General features: G+C 42.6%; 1 protein-coding gene across 4 annotated transcripts in view; it reads right to left on the bottom strand.

Moving 5' to 3' along the window:
* Positions 1 to 20909, bottom strand: part of LOC127571451 (protein bassoon-like) — a 389147-nt gene that overhangs the window by 162605 nt on the left and 205633 nt on the right. For all 4 annotated transcript variants that reach the window (XM_052017819.1, XM_052017816.1, XM_052017817.1 and 1 more), the window contains exon 5: positions 12698 to 19936. In XM_052017819.1, coding sequence (XP_051873779.1) covers positions 12698 to 19936 — 7239 coding nt within the window. The remainder of the gene's footprint in view (positions 1 to 12697; positions 19937 to 20909) is intronic.

Genomic DNA, 20909 nt, shown 5'->3' with positions numbered 1-20909 from the left:
CTTATTCTTAAAGCCTTTCTTGAACGATCCTCCAGTCCTCCAGCACCTCACCCGTGGCTAAGGATTTTTTTAAATATCTCTGCCAGAGCCCCTGCAATTTCTGCACTAGCCTCCCACAAGGTCTGAGGAGACACCTTGTCAGGCATTGGGGATTAATCCACCTTCATTTACCTCATGACAGCCAACACCTCCTCTTCCGTAATCCAGATATGGCCCATAACCTCACTACTCTTTTGCCTCAGTTCTAGTCTCTTTGCTTTGTCTCCAGGTTAAATACAGATGCAAAAAATTCATTGAAGATCTCCCCCTCTCTTTTGGCTCCATGCATAGATGACCATTCTGATCTTCAAGAGGTCCAATTTTGTCCCTTGCTACGCTTTTGCTCTTAATATAGCTGTAGAAACCTTGCGATTCTATTTTACCTTGTCTTACAGTGCAACTTTATGTCCTCTTTTGCCTTCCTGATTTCTCTCTTAAGTGTTCTCTTGCATTTCTTATCCTCCTCAAGTGCCTCATTTGATCCTAACTGCCTATACCTGATATGTGCCACCTTCTTTTTCATTACCAGGGTCTCAATATCCCTCGATAACCCAGGTTCCTTAAACCTGTTAGCCTTGCCTTTTATTCTAACAGGAACATACAGATTCTGTACTCTCAGTATTTCACTTTAGAAGGCCTCCCACTTACTAAGCATCTCTTTGTCAGAAAACAGCCTATCCCAATCCACGCCTACCAGATCCCTTCTGGTGCCATCAAAATTGGCGTCAGTCCAATTTAGAATCTCAACCCGAGGACCAGTCCTATCCTTCTACATAATTATCTTGAAACTAATGGAATTATGATCACTAGATCCAAAGTGTTCCCCTACATGCACTTCCGTCACCGGCCTTATCTCATTCCCTAAGAGGAGATCCAGTATCGCACTGTCTCTAGTTGGGACCTCTACATATTGATTAAGGAAACTTTCCTGAACTCATCTGATAAACTCTATCCCATCTAATCCCTTCATAGTATGGGAATCCCAGTCAATAGGTGGAAAGTTAAAATCACCTACTATCACAGACTTATTTTTCTTGCAACTGTCTGCTATCTCTCCTGACGACTATTGGGAGGTCTATAATATAGTCATATTAATGTAGTTATCCTTTTCTTATTCCTCAGTTCCACCCATATTGTCTTAGTTGACGATCCCTCCAATACAGTATGTCCTCTCTGAGCACTGCGGTGATATTTGCCCTGATGTGTAATGCCACCCCTCCTCCTTTCATACCTCCGTCTTTCATGTCTAAAACATTGGAACCCCGGAACATTGAGCTGCCAGTCCTGCCCCTTGTGCAACCAAGTCTCACTAATGGCTAGAACATCATAATTCCACATACTGATCTATACTCAATACTCCTCGCATTGAAATAGACGTATCTCAGAACATTAGTCCCACCATGCTCATCAACCAGTCGATTTCTGTCTTTGCTTGTAGGTTTAACATCTACTTTCCCCACTGTCACTCCACCTGCTGCCCTGCCACTCTGGTTCCCACCTCCCTGCATCTCTAGTTTAAACCCCCCCACCCCCGAGCAGCCCCAGCAGACCTTCCCACAAGAATATTGGTCCCCCTTCAGTTTTGGTGCAAACCGCCCCGTTTGCACAGATCCCAGCTGTCCTGGAAGAGAGCTCAATGATCCAAACATCTGAAGCCCTCCCTCCTGCACCATCTCCTTATCCACGTGTTAAACTACACTATCTTCCTATTTCTTTCCTCACCAGCACGTGGCATGGGTAGCAATTCTGAGATCACCACCCTTCAGGTCCTGTCTTTTATCTTAGCACCTAGCTCCCTCAACTCACTTTGCAAGACCTCGTCATCCTTCCTGCCTATGCCATTGGTATTGATGTGGACCACGACTTCTGGCTGCTCACCCTCCCCCTTCAGAATGCTGTAGACTCGATCCGAGATGTCTCTGACCTTGGCATCTGGGAAGTAACATACCATCTGGGAGTTGTTCTTGTCCACAAAATACCACGCGATCAAAGACAAGGGAGCAGAAGTAGGCCATTTTGCACATCGAGTCTGCTCCGCCACTTCACCATGAGCTAAACTATTCTCCCATCTAGCTCCAAGTCCCGGCCTTTTCCCCATATCCCTTGATACCCTGACTAATTAGATACCTATCAATCTCCTCCTTCAACATGCCAATGATCGGGCCTCCACAGCTGTCTGTGGCAACGAATTCCATAAATGCACGACCCTCTGGCTAAAGAAATTTCTCCTCATCTCTGTTCTAAATGGGTACCCTCTAATTCTAAGACTGTGCCCTCTTGTCCTGAACTCAGCCACCAAGGGAAACAACTTAGCCACATCCTATCTGGCCCCCTAACCAATGAATCCCCAATCACTACTGCACTCCTCTCCCCCCCACCCCCCTCCCTTCCCTTCTGAGCCACAGAGCCCGACTCAGTTCCAGAGACCTGGCCACTGTGGCTTTCCTCTGGTAGGTTGTTCCCCCCAACAGTATTCAAAATGATATACTTGTTATTGAGGGGAACAGCCTCAGGGGTACCCTGCACTGACTGCTTATCCCCATTCCCTCTCCTGATGGTCACCTAGCTACCTGCATCCTAGGTGTGACTGCCTCCCTGTACCTCCTGTCTATCATCTCCTCAGTCTCCTGAATGATCCAGGGTTCATCCAGCTCCAGTTCCCTAACATGGTAAGGAGCTTCAGCTGGATGCACTTCTTGCAGATGCAGTCATCAGGGACACTGGAGGTCTCCCTGACTTCCCACGTCCTACGAGAGGAGCATACCACTGTCCTGACTGCCATTTCACTGCTCTAACTGTGGAATAAGAGAAAAAGACCTGACTTAAACCTCACCTTAGCCTCCACTCACCAAAGCCTCCTGAACCAAAGCCGAATCAATGATAACAACAATATAAAATAAAAACGTTATCTGTTCTTACCTATGCCTTCTCTCTGAATCCTTTTTTCCCAAAAGAGCTGCTCTCACTCTCCAAACTTGGGCCACTTGCTCCACCTCCGCCTCTTCAGCCAAAGCCTCAGACCATTCCAACAATGACCGCTCCAAAAAAAATGTAGCCCTGACTCTAACCAATAGAGCCAATCTCAGTGAAGACCAGTACCAAAAAAGGTTACATCGTTGCCCAGACACTTCTTTCAATCCATGTCTCCACTATGCTGCACCTCACTTTCAACAAATTTCCCAGGTGAATGTTACTAATCTACAGAACTAATCAGAAACGGTTTGACTTGCGGCAACTCCTCTTTAGAATCAACATAACCTGAACCTTTATAGTTGAACTACAATGTGCAGTGTGCTTGCATTTACATGAAATGGTGAACCATTTCTCATATCTTGAGAGCCACCTCCCATCCAAGGCAGACAGCATTGATGAAATTCACCATTGCCTAATGCAAAAGTACAGTCTTTGGTCAATTAAGGAGCAGGGTGTTTGAAGAGTAAAACATCAGATATGGCACAAAACTCATCATCCATAAGACAGCAGTGATCCCTTCCCTCCTATATGTTTTCTGGGGTACCTCAAGGCACTGAAAGATAACACTAATGCTGCCTCTGCAAAATCCTTCAAATTCACTGAAAAGATAAAAGAACCAACAACAGTGTCACCTCGCCAACATCCCCATCATTGAGGCCCTAGTTACATTCAATCAGCTCCTCTGGGCAGCCACATCCTTTGCAAGCCCAACACCAGACTCCCAAAACAGATACTCAATTCCGAGTTCTGTTATACCAACAGATCACCAGTGTATAGGGGAAAAAATTTAAGCATGTGCTCAAAGTGTCCTTGAAAATATACAATTTCCCAATGACCACTGAGAATCCTTGGTTCACCGCTTTAAGTGGAGAAGGAGTAATTGGGATGAATTGAGAACCTTAATTCCATGCTTTGAAAGCACACCAAAGTCCTGCATGAATCAGTGAAGCAGCACACCACTTCACAAACTACCCCACCAACTGACTTAGCTGTGAAAGAATCTGCAGTTCCCACTTTAGCTCATCAGCCACTTAAGAACCCACAAAACCAAGTGGAAGTGAATTATCCTTAATCCTGAGGGACTCCCTTAGAAGGAGGAACAAGAAGAGGTAAGACAGCTTGAAGACTCATTGAACGTTCCCTCTTTAATAGGATTTGTAAGGGATATTTATTTTAATGCGTTGTTTACCTGATAACTATATCATCAGGATCTTTGATGGTTAAGTAAGTAAATGTATTATATGATACTGCACCATGAAGACGAGAAAATTCCTAGATCTGCCTTGTGGTCAGTCTGAATTAATTTTTCAGCCTATTGATTAATGTTCAGGTATTGCTTGAAAAGAAATTTGAGAAGAAAAGGGGCTGATGATTACTGAGATAGTAACCAAACTGCAATTGTTCTTAGAGAAAATTGATGAAGAAATATATTATGAGATTAGTGATTTTGAATTTGTATTGATGCTAAACTTGAAAGTAGGATGAATATTCTGGCTTGAACTGATTTTAAAAATTAATCAGCAATCCAGCCTCCTCTCCTTTTGCTCTGGGCCTCTTTAACAGTCACCTATATTTAGACCATAACAATAGGAAAAACAAAATGTGGCTCTGGTGCCGAGCCATGTTCCAGAATCAGCTGTTATTCTAGGCAAGCAGTTTTAATACATCAGTAACACTAGCATCTGGCCCACAGTGCAAAAAATGGCCAGTTAAAACCAGGAGAAACCCAATCAGGTCAATTACCACCTATTCATCTACTTTCAATCTTCAGAAAAACGAACGAAGGTGTCATGACAGTACGATCTAGCACCACTTGCTTACAATTGATCTGTTCTTTGATGATCAGTTGGGTCATCGCCAGGACCACTTTTCTCCAACTCTCACTACAGCCTTTGTTGAAACATGATCAAAAGAACTGAATTCCAGAGGTGAGGTAACAGTGGTTGTCCTTAACGTCAAAGAATGTTGATTAAATTGATCTCAGTAGAAACAATAGAAGCTCAGAGCATTGATAAAGGCAAATGAATTGGTGGCATAAATAGAAGTAATGGGTGTAACTTAATTGGCACTACGAAAATGTAGTGACCAAAGCTGAAAAATATGTGTTCCAGGGTGTTCAACATTTAGAAAGGCCAGGCAAAAGTGAAAAAAAGTGGTACAGCACTATTTATAAGGGAAGAGATCAATAAAGTGGTAAGAAATGATCTTGCTTTGACAGATCATGAGGAAGAATCAGAATCAATTTAGGTCCAACTAAGAAATAACAGAAGGCACAAAACATTGATAGGAGTAACTTATAGGTCACCAAATAATAGTTGTAATATTGAATGTGGCAAAGATCAGGAAATTAGAGGTGTGTGTAAAAGATAAGGTATAATTATGGAAGACTTTGACTTATATATAGACTGGATGAATTAAATTCACTGTAATAAGGTGAAAGATGAATTCATAGAATGTATACAAGATTTTTTTTAAGTCAATATATTGAGGAACCAATTTGACATATTTTGAATTTCAATTTGTGCAATGAAAAAGGGCTAATTAATAATTCTGTTGTCAAGGGGAGTGACCATAATATGATAGAATTTGACATTTAGTTTGTAAGTGATGTAGTTCAATGCAAAACTCAGGTCTTAAATCTAAACAAAGGAAACTACAGAGTCACATGATTGATATGGAGAATACATTGAAAAACATGATAGTGGACAGGCAATGGTTAGCATTTAAAGAAATAGCATACAAATTGCAAAAAAAGATCCTTTTGATGCACAGAAGCCCAACAGAAAAAGTGATTCATCCATGGCTGACAAGAAAAATTAAGGATAGTGTTTCATCAAAGGAAGAGGTTTATAAAGTTGCCAGAAATAGCAGTAGGCCTGACAAACAAGAGCACTTTAGAATTCAGTGAAGATAGATTAAGAATTTGAAAAAGAAAGGCAAAATAGAATACAAGACTGGTGAGATACATGAAAATAGACTGCAGGAGCTTTTATAGCTACATACGTGTGGGCCCCTTGCAGACAGATATAGGAGAATTTATACTGTGGAATAAGGAAGTGGCAGAGGAATTCAAAATTACTTTGTGTCTACCTTCACAGAACAAGAAACATAAACGCTGCCACATATATAAGGTTATAGCTAGAATGAAGAACTGAAATATCTCAGTATTAATCAAAATATGATAATAGAGATGTTGAGCTTGAAAAACTGATAAATCCCAAGGACTCGACAATTTACACTGCAGAGTTTTGAAAGAGGTGGCTCCAGAGATAATCGATGTTCCAGCCCTGATCATTCAAAATTCCATAAGCTCTGAAATTGTTCCTGTGGATTGGAGAGTAGCAAATGTGACCATATTAGTTAAGAAAGAAGGCAGAGAAAAAACAGGAATTACAGATCTGTGGGCCTAATGTAGGAAATATGGTGAAAGGAAAATCATCTGCTTTGATTCTTTGAGGATGCGACTCATAGAATTGATAAGGGGGAACCAGTGGATATGGTGCATTTGGAATTTCAGAAGGCATCCCAAGCGGCCCATGACAAGAGGTTGATCACAAGATTGGAGCACATGAAACTGGACATAATGTATTGTCGTGGATTGATACCTGGTTATCGGACAGAAACCAAAGAGTGGGAATTAATGAATCGTTCTCAGATTGGCAGGTTGTAACCAGTGAAGGGCTGCCGGGCTTGGTGCTTGGGCACCACTATTCACAATCTACATCATGATATGGGGAAGGACCAAATGTCATATTCCTGAGTTTGCTGATGCTACTAAACTCAGTGGGATTGTGAGTACTGTGGAGGATGTAAAGAGGCTTCAAGGGAATATGGGACAAGCTGAGAGAGTGGCTCAGAATAAGAAATATGGCATGTAATGTGGAAAAATGTGAGGTTATCTACTTAAATGCACATAACAGAAAAACAGTGTATTTGATAAATGGTGAGAGATGGGCAATGTTGATATTCATAGGTACCTAAGTATGTTTGTATGCAAGTTGCTGAAGGAAAACATGCAGATGCAGTCAGAGATTAAGAGGGCAAATGGTATGTCTGCAGTTACTACAAGAGGATTTGAATACAGGAGTAAGGAAATCTCATTGCAATTGGGCCTTGGTAAGCCTGTAGCTGGAATATTATGTGCAGTTTTAGTCTCCTTACCTAAGAGAGGATGTACTTGCCATAGAGGAAGTACAGTGAAGAGTCACTAAACCGGTTCCAGGATGGTGGCTTGCTGTTTGAGGAAAGAATGAGTAGACTGGGACTGTGTTATCTAGAGTTTAGAAAAATGAGAGATCTCATCAAAGCATATATAAAATTCTTAAAGGGCTTTACATGCCCATTGCAGGCAAGGTGTTTCCACTGGATGAAGAGTCTAGGACTAGGGGGCACAGTTTCAGAATAAGGGGAAAACTATTTGGGACTGAGATGAGGAGAAACTTCTTCACTCAGGGGATGGTGAACCTTTGGAATTTTCTACCCTGGAAGGCTGTGGGAGGCTTAGTTATTGTGTTCATTCAAAGCAGAGATCAATAGATTGCTGGATATTAAGGTAATCAAGGAAGACTAACACACCGTTTGCCTTCTCAGTTACTTGCTACATCTGTGCATTAACTTACAGTGACTTATGTGCAAGGATATCAATGCTCCTTTGAACGTCAACATTTCTCAATCTGTCACCGTTTAAAAAAAACACTCTCCTTTTCTGTGTTGTGCCAAAAGCAGGTGAGTTCACATTTTCCCTATTATTTTCCATCTACATGTTTTCGCTCACTCACTTAATAACTCCCTTTTCTTCCTCCTCATGACTTAAAATCTCAACCAGCTTTGTATCATTAGTAAACATGACAGGGACCAATCCTTGTGGTACCCCGCAAGTCACAGCCTACCAATCTGAGAAAGAACCATTTATTCTCACTGTTTGCATTCTGTCTGTTAACGAGTTCTCAATTCTTGCTGGTCTATTATGTGAAATTCAATGGACTCTGACCTTTTTGATTGACCTACTGTGTGGGACCTTACTGAAGGCCTTCTGAACATCTATAATATACCACATCCACTTATTCCCCTCATCTATTCTACAGGTTACTTCGCCAAAGAGCTCTAATAGATTAGTCAAACATGATTTCCCTTATTATTTTCTACATGTTCTGTTACTACATCCTTCATTTTTGATTCCAGCATTACTGACACTAGCGATGTTAGACTAACAGGTTTGTATGACCCTGCTTTCTCTCTGCAAGTAACAAACAATCTGCTGGAGGAATTCAGCGGGTCGAGCAGCATCTGTGGGAGGAAAGGAACTGTCAACATTTCGGGTCAAAACCCTGCATCAGGACTGACAGAGGGTTGCTCCAGATTCTAGTGTCTGCAGTCTCTTGTATATCTTGCTTTCTCTCTCCTTCCTTTCTTAAATAGTGGGGTTACATTTGCTGTCCTTCAACATGCAGAAACAACTGTAGAATCTACAGAGTTTTGAACATCTATATTGTAGTAATCAGAAGGTTAAACTGATCATTACAAAATAGAAGAATGGAGAGTGTGTTTAGTTTTAACCAACGTCTGCAGGAGACTACACACAGGTGTGGTTAATGGTCTGTGAATTTCTCTGAGAATACTCAGAAAATGTAAGCAATGAGATTTAATTGAAGAAGGTGTGACTTTCTAGGATTGATTGATTCTGTTAAATAAACATTACTACACCTGGAACTAGCCCGGTGTGAGATAAGAAACAATATCTCAATGTAACATCCTCTCAGATTCGTTGAGCAACAACCATAAAGTGACAAGTTAGTTCACTTTACTAGGACCCAAGGTTTCTACAGTGAAAAATGGGAGGTGACCAGCTGGCTGTAGTGACATAAGAAACAATAGCTCCACTCTAAGCACCTATAACAGTGTCTAGGGTCACAACAGCAGGCAGAAGAGCAGGCCATTACTATGGTAACAAGAGATAACTGAAGGCCTAGGTTAAGACAGTGAAATACACAAGTGATGAGGTCTGGTTGTGAGACTACAAAATCGACACGGAGTGTAGAATCCTTGTACGATCTGTCAGGAGGAATCAATTCCATGCACCCCTGCAGCTGATTGGTTCAGTACCAATGAGTGGGATGATATGAAAATTGGTGGTGTTGTAGATAGCAAGGAAGGATGTTTAAACTAATAGCATGATATAGATCAGCTGGAAAGTTGGGCAGAGCAATGGCAATTGGACAAATCCTGACAAATATGAGGTGATACATTTGGGAAAGCAAACAAGGGTAGATGGTAGGGCCTTGGGTATATTGATGAACAGAAGGACCTTGGGGTACATCCACAAATCCCTGAAAGTGGCAGTTCAGGTGCATAAAGTGGTGAAGGAAGCATATGAGATGCTTGCTTTCACTGGCACTGGCATAGAACATAAAAGCTGGGACATCATGTTATAGCTTTATAAAACCTTTGTTAGGCCACGCCTCGAGTTCTGGCCACCACACTATAGGAAGGATGTGATTACGCTGGAGAGAGTGTGGAAGAGGTTCCCCAGGATGTTGCCTGGATTGGAGCATTACAGTTATAAGCAGAGATTGGATAGGCTGGGGTTGTCTTCCCTGGAGTGAAAGAAGCTGAGGGGTGACCTGATGGAGATATATAAAACAATGAGGGGGATAGATAGGGTAGATAGTTTTTTTTTCCTATGGTGGTGGTACCAAAGACAAGAGGGCATAAGTTTAAGGTGAGAGGCTGGATGTTTAGAGGAAATCTGAGGGGGACATTTTTTACAGAGGGTGTTTGGAGTGTGGAATATGCTGCCTTAAATGGTGGTGGAGGCAGATACTCTCACAATATATGAGAGCACCTAGGCAAGTACTTGAATCACCAAAGCACAGAAGGCCTGGAACTTACATGAGTAAATGAGATACAATGGGCAGCATGGACATGGTGGACTGAAGGGCCTGTTTCTGTTTCTGTGCTCTATGATTCTTTGAGGATTTTACTCAATTGAAATGGAAAGTGGAAGGTGATGCTGTGGTAACCAATAGTCTGGCCACAACAGAGCAAAAATTGTCGAAATGGGTCAGACTTAGCTGTCGATGCAGGACTGTCTTGTTGGAGGAGGAAAACAAGGAAAAGGAGGGAGATGGGTTCTCAAAATGGGATTTCACTCTTTACCTAACCCTGCATCAACCTAACAACCAAGGACCAATATTCAGAAAAGAGAGGCTCCAAGTCAAGGATTCAGAGAATGATAGATATGACAAGTCCAAGACTGATCATGTTATATTTTGACAGATAGTCTACTGTGCAAGCTGTTAGTGCTTGTACTTTACCTTTCCAAAGAAGAGTTTGAATAAGGTTAAGTATACCTTTCATCAGTTATCAGGCGTGTGACTCTCACATAAGTACAAATGTGGCACAATAACACCCACTCCTTTCAAATCTCTGGAATGTAGATCATCAGGTCAGTGGGTTTTCAGTCTCATCAATTTCTATAGTTTTTTTTAAATAATACTATTTTCCTTTAGTTCCCATTCTCACGAGGCCCTTGATTCTTCTGTGAAAACAGGCACTAAGTATTTGTTTAATTTCTCTGTCATTACCTTACTGCTCTTGATGAATTCTCCCATCTCCATCTGTAAGGCTGTAACATTTCCTCTCCATAATTTTTTCCTCTTCACACACATTACACTCCATTTTTATGTTTCTGGCCAATCTGTGTTCATATCCTATCTTCCCATTCTTTTTCAATCTAACCACCTTCCCTTGACCTTCAATGCATTATCATCACTGAATCTGTGAGTATAAATACCCATAGCCAGAATTTTAATCGATGTGGCCACATAAATATTGTAATTCCAAGAGGCACATAAATTACAATATTTATGTGGCCAGATCACAACTTGACCCTTGAAAGTCTTTCTAAGTTTATGAAACACAAGTGATTTAATACTCTCCAACTGCCTTGAATGCAGCTCGTACGCTACATCATCTAATCTGTGCACTGCAGCAAACCGGCCCCCTCCTTGTCACTGCTGTGTTTTGCCAAGGTTCCTTTAACAGTGCCACTAAACACACAAGCGTACAGAGAAATACAATGGCTTCCAAGGTCCCTTCCAAGTCACGCATCACCCTGATTTAGAATCAGATCATGCACCTTTGTTACTGCTGAAACAAAATCCTGGAACTCTGGAATGAAAAATTAAACAATGTTACAACAGTCTTAAAACACAAAGATGTTTGCAAATGGTTGGCATTCATTCACTTTGCAATATATGTGTTCATAACTTCAGAGAATCTGATGTGTGATAGTTTTATCAAGAAACTATCCATTATGTCTAGCGAACAAATTCAATGCACCTGCAGATTATGAATTGTGAATTTGTGTCAATCACTGACCTGGAAAGCAGAATGGTTTGTGTTGACCACAGGTAAATTCATTGTAATAGTGGAAATACTGTATAATAGTCTTTTCTCTATATCTTCCTCTGAGAAAACAGCTATTATAAAAACATTGTGGAATTAGGCAAAACCACACACCCATCCCCAGAGTGGTAGTGGATGATTGTTTCTCAGGCTGGAGGCCTGTGACTAGTGGTGTGCCTCAGGGATCGGTGCTGGGACCATTGTTGTTTGTTGTCTATATCAATGATCTAAATGATAATGTGGTAAATTGGATCAGCAAGTTTGCTGATGACACTAAGATTGGAGGTGTTGTGGACAGCGAGGAAGGCTTTCAAAGCTTGCAGAGGGATCTGGACCAACTGGAAAAATGAGCCAGAAAATGGCAGATGAAATTTAATGCAGACAAGTGTGAGGTGTTGCATTTTGGAAGGACAAATCAAAGTAGGGCATACACAGAAAATGGTAGGGCACTGAAGAGTGCAGAGGAACCAAGGGATCTGGAAGTTCAGATACATAATTCCCTGAAAGTGGCGTCACAGGTAGACAGGGTTGTAAAGAAGGCTTTTGGCATCCTGGCATTCATAAATCAAAGTACTGAGCATAGGAGTTGGGATGTTATGGTGAGGTTGTATAAGACATTGGTGAGGCCAATTTTGGAGTATTGTGTGCAGTTCTGGTCACCTCATGATAGGAAGGATATCAGTAAGATTGAAAGAGTGCAGAGGAGATTTACTAGAATGTTGCCGGGTCTTCAGGAGTTGAGTTACAGGGAAAGATTAAACAGGTTAGGACTTTATTCCTTGGACCGTAGAAGAATGAAGGGAGATTTGATAGAGGTTTACAAAATTATGAGGGGTATAGACAGACTAAATGCAAGTAGGCTCTTTCCACCTAGATTAGGAGAGATAAGTATGAGAGGACATGGCTCTAGGGTGAAAGGGGGAAGGTTTAGGGGGAACGTTAGGGGGAACTTCTTCACTCAGAGAGTGGTGGGAGTGTGGAACGGGCTGCCACCTGACGTGGTAAATGTGGGCTCACTCTTAAGTTTTAAGAATAAATTGGATAGATACATGGATGGGAGAGGTCTGGAGGGTTATGGACTGGGTGCAGGTCAATGGGACTAGTGGAATAAAGTTTTGGCACAGACACTCCAGATATACTCAATATGCTCATCAGAAAGATTCCAACTCAGATACAAAATGCACATTTTTCAATTCCTTAGATATGTTCAGTAAGGTTGGAAAACTGTCTTTCCAAGCATAGACGCTCTTAAACTACTTATATTCTTGGTTTTTCATACCTGACTGCCATGTAGACCTTGTTGATGATGAGAAAAAAATCTCAGTTTTCCAGAATCTTCTGAAGTCGGGCTGACAGGCTTTGGGTCAGACATGGAGCGTTGCATCACCTTGATTGGCCGAGGCAGACCTTGCTGTCGCTTAGGTGACTCAGTGGCAAAATGTTTCTGTGGAGTAACGTGGGCTTTATTTAACTTCTCACATGAAGTAAAAGATGTATCTAAAAGCCGATGAGGAGAGAGTGGTGACACGGGAGAGTACAGCACCTGTGGAGACTTAGGAGGCTGGCGAATCATTTGAGGCAAAGGTTCAGGTGGAAGGTGACATTGATATCCTATTTCCAAAGGATCTGGTTTCTTTTTCTCAAACTTTGGGACAATCATGATTCCCTGCTGCCTGGCATTGGTTTGATCCAGTGGGCCGGGTGTTACAATCTGTATGTTAGTAGAGTAGGGATTAACAGTACTAGAAGTTGCAAAGTGAGGACCAACAATGCCCTGTGACTGTGCTTCTGGTTCTGTCTGGCAACCAAGACTCTCTCCTTTACGGGTCTTCTCAGGAGCAGATATATATCTTACAATTTCCACTCGTGGATCAGGCGTGATATGGATGGCAGGTGATACTGGTCCAAGCTCATTTGGATCTGTTTGTATAGAGCAATCACTGACTGTTTGTATAGCAATACTGGAGGTCCCCTTTTGCATTTCCCGTTTGCCTTCTGTGCTTGAATCTGAATGCTTTGAGAATCTGGAGCGGCGCCTACGAGTAGGCTGCTCCATTTCTCCATTGTCTTCATCATCTGTTTGCACACTGCAATCCACACTCCGCTTAGTTCTCCTCCGACGAGACATGTAGTAGCTTTCTTCTCCTTCTTCATCATCAGTTTGTACGCTACAGTCTGCTATTTTCTTAACCACATACTGATCGCGCAATGATGTATCACTTCCCTCATAAGCATCCCTCAGTCTTGGCATTGAATTTCGTTTCCTGATGCCCCTATTTTCCAAGTGCTCATCAGTTCGAAGGGAAAGTTCAGAAGCAGATCGATGTGGTGGTTCTATAATCGCTCTATGATGTGGGGATAAATATGCTTCTTGGCCAGTTGTGGCAACAGGGGTACCTTCCACATATCCCTGGTTTACAGGCCAGTACTGTCCACTTTGTGGTATTGGTTTTTGCATCTCAATAGCCATCTCCGACATATGTGGGTGGATTCTACCTGATGGATCACAAACTGCGGGGAAATTTGCAGTATTTCTGACTTTCTGCTCTTCCAGCTGCTGATGCAGTTGTTGCTGCAGCTGTTGAATCTGTTCCAGCTGCAACCTCTGCTGAGCCAACTGCTCCCGCTGGAGAACAAGCTGGGCCTGCCTCTCCTCCTGCTGCTGATGCAAAACCTGCTGCTTAATGGTCTGCAGCTCCTGAAGCTCCCGCTGCACAATGATCTGCTCATTCTCCCGATGGCGCTGTAACTCCAGCCGCTGGCGCTCCAGCTCTTCCTGCAAACGCTGGTGCCTCAACTTTTCCAGCTCCACTCGTTCCCGCTCGATAAGCAGAATGTGATCTTGCTGCTGCTTTCGCTGATGCTCTTCCTCTTTTTCTTCCTGCTTTCTTCTACTGGCACTAGCCCTTGCAGCATCACTCTGCTGAGCGTCCTGCTGCTTTTGTTGCTGCAGTTGCTGCTGCTGCAGTTGCTGCTGCAGCAATTGCTGCAGCTGCTTTTGTAGCTGCTGCTCTTTCTGTTGGTCAAGCTGTTCTTGTTGTTCCAGGTTTTGCTGATGCTCTGGCTGTTGCAGCTGCTGTGGCACTGGCTGCTGCTGTTGCTGCACTTGCTGCTGCGATAGCTGCTGCTGCTGTTGCACCGGCAGCTGCTGCTGCTGTTGCACCGGCTGCTGGTGCAGCTGTTGCACCGGCTGCTGGTGCAGCTGTTGCACCGGCTGCTGGTGCTGCTGTTGCACCGGCTGCTGGTGCAGCTGTTGCACTGGCTGCTGCTGTGCTGGCTGCTGCTGTAGTTGCTGTTGCTGCTGTAGTTGCTGCTGCTGAAGCTGCAATTGTTGCTGGAGTTGCTGCTGCAGTTGCTGGTGCTGCTGCTGCTGCATGATCCCCACGTCTGGCTGCTGTTTAGACTGATTAGCCTCAGGGTTAAATTTCTGGGCCATAGAAGCTAAAGCACTTTGTTGAGCAATATCACTTTGTTCAGGCCTCTGTATGGTTTGACTTGGTACATTTTGAATGGCATTCACACCTGCAGTTTTAACATTAGATACGGTTTCTGTACCAGGCTTTCCCAGATAGATTGGTGTTTCGCTTGCTGACGCTGTAGAAACCCCTGTAAATCGGTTTGGAGGCAGATACCGATATATAGCAGAAGTTGTAGCAGGCATCCTTGGTGCAACTAGGGGAAGTCTGGTCAACCTGGCCAAAGGCACAGCTGTGACACTACCAGGCAAATAGGGTCTGTAAACACCTCTCAACATTGGGCGCAAGATAGACGCTGGCTGTGTTGTAATAGGGAGAGTGGAAGCAATCGGGGTGTTGATTGTAGAGTAAATCATGCCATCAGGTGCTCTCACAGGTGCAGTTGGAGGATACATCTGCCTTATAGCTCTCATGCGTACAGCATGTGGCATATTGCCAAAGCCACGAGCTGCAATACGGCGTCGGGAGTCAGAAAAAGTTGGATTATACATCATATTTTGTTTTACTGGAGACATTCCTTGTTGGTTTGACATTATACTGCTTCTTGACAGTCCATCACATTGTGCATTTGGAGCAGATGTCCCATACTGCATAGAATCTGAACTATTTGTGTACCGGTTTCCGTAATGATCCATGGAGTTGAGAGCTGCACACATCCTGCTGATCTCCCGAGCAGTTGTTGCACTGTAATGGGCCAAACTGGCCTCCTGAAAATTTGACAGATCATCTCGCATCGAGTATCCGTAATCTGAATTAATATTAGACATTGAACTATATCTTCTTATTGGTGTGGGTTGGCTGAGGATATCTGACTGCTGTCTAAGATCAGTGAAGGAGCCATACTGCATTCCAAGTCCCCAGTCTCTTCCCTGATTGAATGACAAACTGTAAGAATGTTTCATTGTACTCAGATCTACAGCTGCATCACCTCCAGGTGGATGATAAAGAGGTTCGTTTTTCAATAAGTTGTAATTAATGCTGGACTCCAGCAGATTGGAGTCCGACATAGATGAATGCAGTCGCCCAGAAAATACCAGAGGAAATGTTTTGTGCTCTTCATACATATTAAGACTATCCTTGTAAGTAGCCACGGGTTCTTTATAGTGGTAACTTTCAAGAGGTTCCTGAACTCTGTTGTCATAGTACTGGTGAGCAGTCTTCCTGTTACATGGTTGCGGTTCATATGATGCTAGATCTGGGACTTGGGAGCCTTGATTAAATGAACCTGTGCAGCTATCAGCAAAAGGAAATTTATATACAACGTCACAACAGACAGGCCTTTCTGGTTTTGGTCCTGTCAAATCTATTGCATTTGATGGGGGATCTTCTTTTATCAACTTTGTGACTGTGCCAGCTGCTGTGTGGTCCAGTTGCACCATCGTATCGTGTACTTTCATTGCAGGCAAGTTTGGTGGGGGAGCAGATGGCTTTAATTCCAGAGATGCTTCTTTATGTACCTGTGAGGCAATAAAACCACTGTCTTGAGGTACTGTCTTAGGAATGGCACTAATATTTATGGCATTATTGATGTTGCTCTGATTCACTAAAATGTCTACTTTACGCACTGGAGTTGTTTGGTTAGCTAAGTTGAATCTAGCAAAATGTGTTTGCATTTGGCTATCTAGATCTGATCTTGCCATTACCATTGCCATGTCAATGTTGGTTCCACTCTCTGTAACAGTAGGGGGTTGAACCACTGATTCTAGTTGTTTTGTTTGCATGAGACAAATTGCTTTCGCTGTACCATGACCTAGATCCATGCGATTCTGGAAGGGATCACCATATATCTTCGGCACTTTTGTCTGGGAAATTACCATTGATGACGTGATTGTTATACCCACAGTTGTTGTTGCAGTTGTGTTTACATGCGGATGCTCCTGCACATTAAGATTCATGATTAATGGCTGCACAGCAGTGGACTGACGACAAGGTAGCTGGTCTGATTCAAGTGAGTATTTCCTACTTTCTGTAGCCAAGGATGTTAAATCCATTCCATAATCTGTTATTATGACAGGGGGTGACTTAGTAACTGTTCTGAGATCTACCACAGAGCTACATGTCTTTGAAACTTCATTTAAGGAAATACTTTCTAAACCTTGACCAACCATACTAGTTGTTGTGATAACCGATGAAGTAATTTGCCCTCTCTGTGTTGGCTGAATCATAGATATTCTATCACCTTGTGAAGTAGGCTTGCTGTACATGGATTGCATTTGCATCTGCTGATGTGATGAAGCAATCATTGGCTGTGTCCAGCCCTGCAGTGTTTGTTGCCGATTCAACCGTGTTGGTGAGGTGCTGGGCGAAGTGGCCATATTAACAGTTAATGGTTGGGTTGAGGATGAAATATTTGATGCCAGAGTAATGACCATGAATGTGGAGTCAGGAGAAGATATTTGCCTGGTGAGGCGGGATGATCTCACTGAAGTCTGAGTACCTTGTGCCATTACTGTGGATGGTGATGAGGCCATGGTTACGCTGGAAGGGGATACAACTCTATTATTTGAAGTCTGTGTTGAAAATTCTGCAGTGGATTTACTACCCGTCATAGGACTTTTAGTTCTAGAGATTGATCTCTGTATAGAAGATGGGGAAATAGGTCCTTCAGAAGTGGAACTTTTGAAGATGTTCTCAGCTATTTGTGTGGATGTCCCATCGGTGCTTGATAATCCATATGATTCACCGAATTTCTTACTTGCAGAAGTAGTATTACTTTGAGTGTTGTAAGGCGCTGACATTCCAGAATCTGATGGTCTACCTTGAGCGTATCCGACAGTCCGATCTATAGACCCCGCACAAGTAGAGGACAGACCCACAATTGCAGTGGCCACTGTCACAGCAGATCTTTTGTTGTATGTTGTGTAAGAAGCAGTAGCTATTTGTGAATTGTTAACATTTGTTCCCATAGGTTTTGCAGTATGGCTTTGCTCCTGCATGTCCCTGGTGAAATACCGGGTTACCCGAACATCAGGGATGCCTCTATTACTGTTGGACGAAATAAAAGAAATTGGTGCAGATGACTGGGTGGGACTTGTCCCGGGTGTAAGAAGTGCATCCGTTTGCCTTGCCAGTTCAATATAAGCACTTTGTGCGTCAAGAAGCTTTTTTTCCTGGAAAGACCGCTCAAGATTTTGTATTTGGGCATTTTGTTGCTGCAAGCGGAGGTCAAGTGATGGTGAATGGGACAATTTGGGAGGGTGTCCAGCAGTCTTTGATGTGTCCTCATATACTTCTGATTTCTGCAGTTCACTTTGTAAGGTGGACTGGGATAATGTTATCTCATTGCTTGAATAATTATATTCATCTGAAGACGGGTATTTGTAATTACTCTCCGTGTAATCATCTGACTGATAAGCACTGCTATATGATGTGTCCTGTGTTGGTTGCTGTGACTTTAGCATTTCAGCCTTTCTCATCATTTCCTCATATGCTTCTTCTGCGCTCTTCAGTGGTTTTTGATTTGCTGAAGAGTTAGATGATTTTTCCGTTGGAGAATACAAGGACATAAATGAGGGGAGGTTGTACTCACTACCTGACTTGTACAATCTGCAGGTTGTTATTTCAAAACCTTCAGCTTCAGAATCCATAGTTGGTGAATACTCGGAGCAGGATGAACGATGGAGTTCTTCCATTTCTGCAGCCTGACGTAACTCCTCTGTTGGAGAAGCATCCTCAATGGGAGAAAGGTTACTTGGTGGCGTTTTGGATCTTTCACGCCTTCTCTGTGCCCTTAATTCTTCTTTATCTCTCTTTGCTTTTCTCGCCGTGCTTCGGATACGGTGCTGCTCGACTTCGCGCATTTTCTCCTGTTCTCGAAGAAGCTCTTCCTCTTCCCTTAACTCCTCTTCCTCAGAAGAGTCCTCAATAGTTGGCAATAGAGGACCATGTGAGCGATGTCTTGCCTTCCTCTGCTGTTTAACTTCCTCAAGTCTATGCCTTCGACTTGGACTACTGTCACTATCTTCCTCTAGTGAAGAGACAGAAGTAGGGGAAGTGCCCGATGATAAAGTAGGTGTTGAGGCTGGCAATGTAGATGAGTATTCACCCTTAGATTTTTCATCTGGTGACCCTGTTAAACTTTCCATCTCAAGTTCAGGCTCTCTGTCAATGTTAAGATCTGCTTCACTGCAAACTTCAATGCCTCTATTCGTGTAAGTATTTGTGGTGTTCAAATCAATAGTCTTAAAACGTCGTAACCCAGCTGGTTCCCCCACTGAGTCTTCTACATGATTTATAGATTCTGCATAGGTATCATCATGTTCCTTCTGTTCTTGCCATGACTGGTTTTCTTCCTGCCCATAATTTTCCAGTGTAGTACCTTCATAACTGATGCTTACATTAAGATTCTCCTGTTGCTTTGAAAGGCTTTGTTTGTTGGATTCTGAGTTAAGTTTTTGACTCTTCTTCTTACTAACATGTTCAATATGACTGCCCAGGTTCTCATCTTCCACCGATACGTTGTCCTCTTCTGCACTCATTTCCAAGAGTTGCCTTCGCATAAATTCTTCATCTGTTAACTCTGCACCTGCACTTGCAGCATCAGCTTGCGGAGGTGGTATTGCACTTTCACTCCCTCCCTCAGTGTAGTCATGCCGCAGTTTCCTGCCAAACTCATCAAGTGATTCTAGACTTTCTCTTCGCTCCCCTTCATTTTCCCATTCCAAAGTATCTTCATCCTCCTCTTGTATGTCTTCAAGCTCTTCATCTGAACTGTAAGACTCTGGTGTAATTGGAAGTGACTGTAGCCTATCTCGCTGTATTTGTTTTTCACTTGAATCATGAACAGTCATTCCTCCTTTAGCCCGATCTTGAACATTCTGGAATTCAAGCAATGGCCGTACGGTGCTCTCCAACTTGGTAAATTCTGAAGGGCTCATTGGACTATGTTGTGCTGGGCCAGATTCATTAAGTTTTTGCCCTTCCTGGTGCAGCAAAGTTGTGATCTCACTCTGTGAGCTTGATATGCCGTCAGATGAGTAGCCTGTATCACTTAAACTTTGTGGGCTGCGTGACAGCTCCTGGGGATAACTTTTGTTCAGCTCCTGAAAATGACAAGAAATTTAATGTTAACAAATAGGTAAAACTATCATTAATTGCACATGTAGTTCAACTAGGTAACCAGAACAATGCTTCACAGTACCAGACAATTTCTAATCCTAATGTTTGCTAACACATAGCACAAATGAAATTAGGTTGTAAGGTATTAGAATTAAAATTGCATACATACAAATAAATAACTAACTGGGTCAGCTGTGAAAAAAATGATACACTAATATAAATCACAGAAAGCACACCATTAGTACTATACAGAACATTACTAAACACTAATGTTGACTCAAAACAGTAAGTCTAGATTTTTGATTATATTAATCATGAAGTTAGCACAATGAATAGCCAACCATTTGTTTAGAATTGGATTTAGGTTCAAAATGTACATTATTAATCCTATCTTTAGAGTCTCAGCAATCCTCCTAAATGACTTAAGGACTAAGATCAGTTCATGTTGCTGGGTAGGATACATTTCCATACAGTAATACTGCAATCGACTTGGTTTCTTACATATATCGACATACTATGAAATCTTTGTGAATAAAGCTCAGTGAATATTTTGCTTTCTTCTGCCCTATTTTCATCTCTATCATTCTGTTCTCTGTTCATTCCATCTGGCTCTTTTGTCAAGTTTTCCCATTCCCTGATCTCACAGCTCCAGTTACCCAGGTTGAACCCTGACCTCTGGTGCTGTCTGTGTGGAGTTTGCACATTCTCCCTACGGCCATGTCGGATTCCTCTGGGCGATCCAGTTTTCTCTCACATCCCAAAAATATGTGGGTTGATTGGCCACTGTAAATTGCCTCCATTGTGTATAAGAGCAGTAGAATCTGGGGCACCAGTTGATTGGAACATGGGGAGAGAATAAAATGGGTTAGGGTTGGATTAGTGTAAAAATGGGTGCTTGGTAGTTGACACAGACTCTGTGGGCCAAAGGACCTGTTTCTGTGCTGCATCTCTCCATGA

This window comes from Pristis pectinata, chromosome 6, assembly GCF_009764475.1.
Source record: "Pristis pectinata isolate sPriPec2 chromosome 6, sPriPec2.1.pri, whole genome shotgun sequence".
Taxonomy (NCBI): Eukaryota; Metazoa; Chordata; class Chondrichthyes; order Rhinopristiformes; family Pristidae; genus Pristis; species Pristis pectinata.
This window is presented reverse-complemented; position numbering and strand designations above follow the sequence as displayed.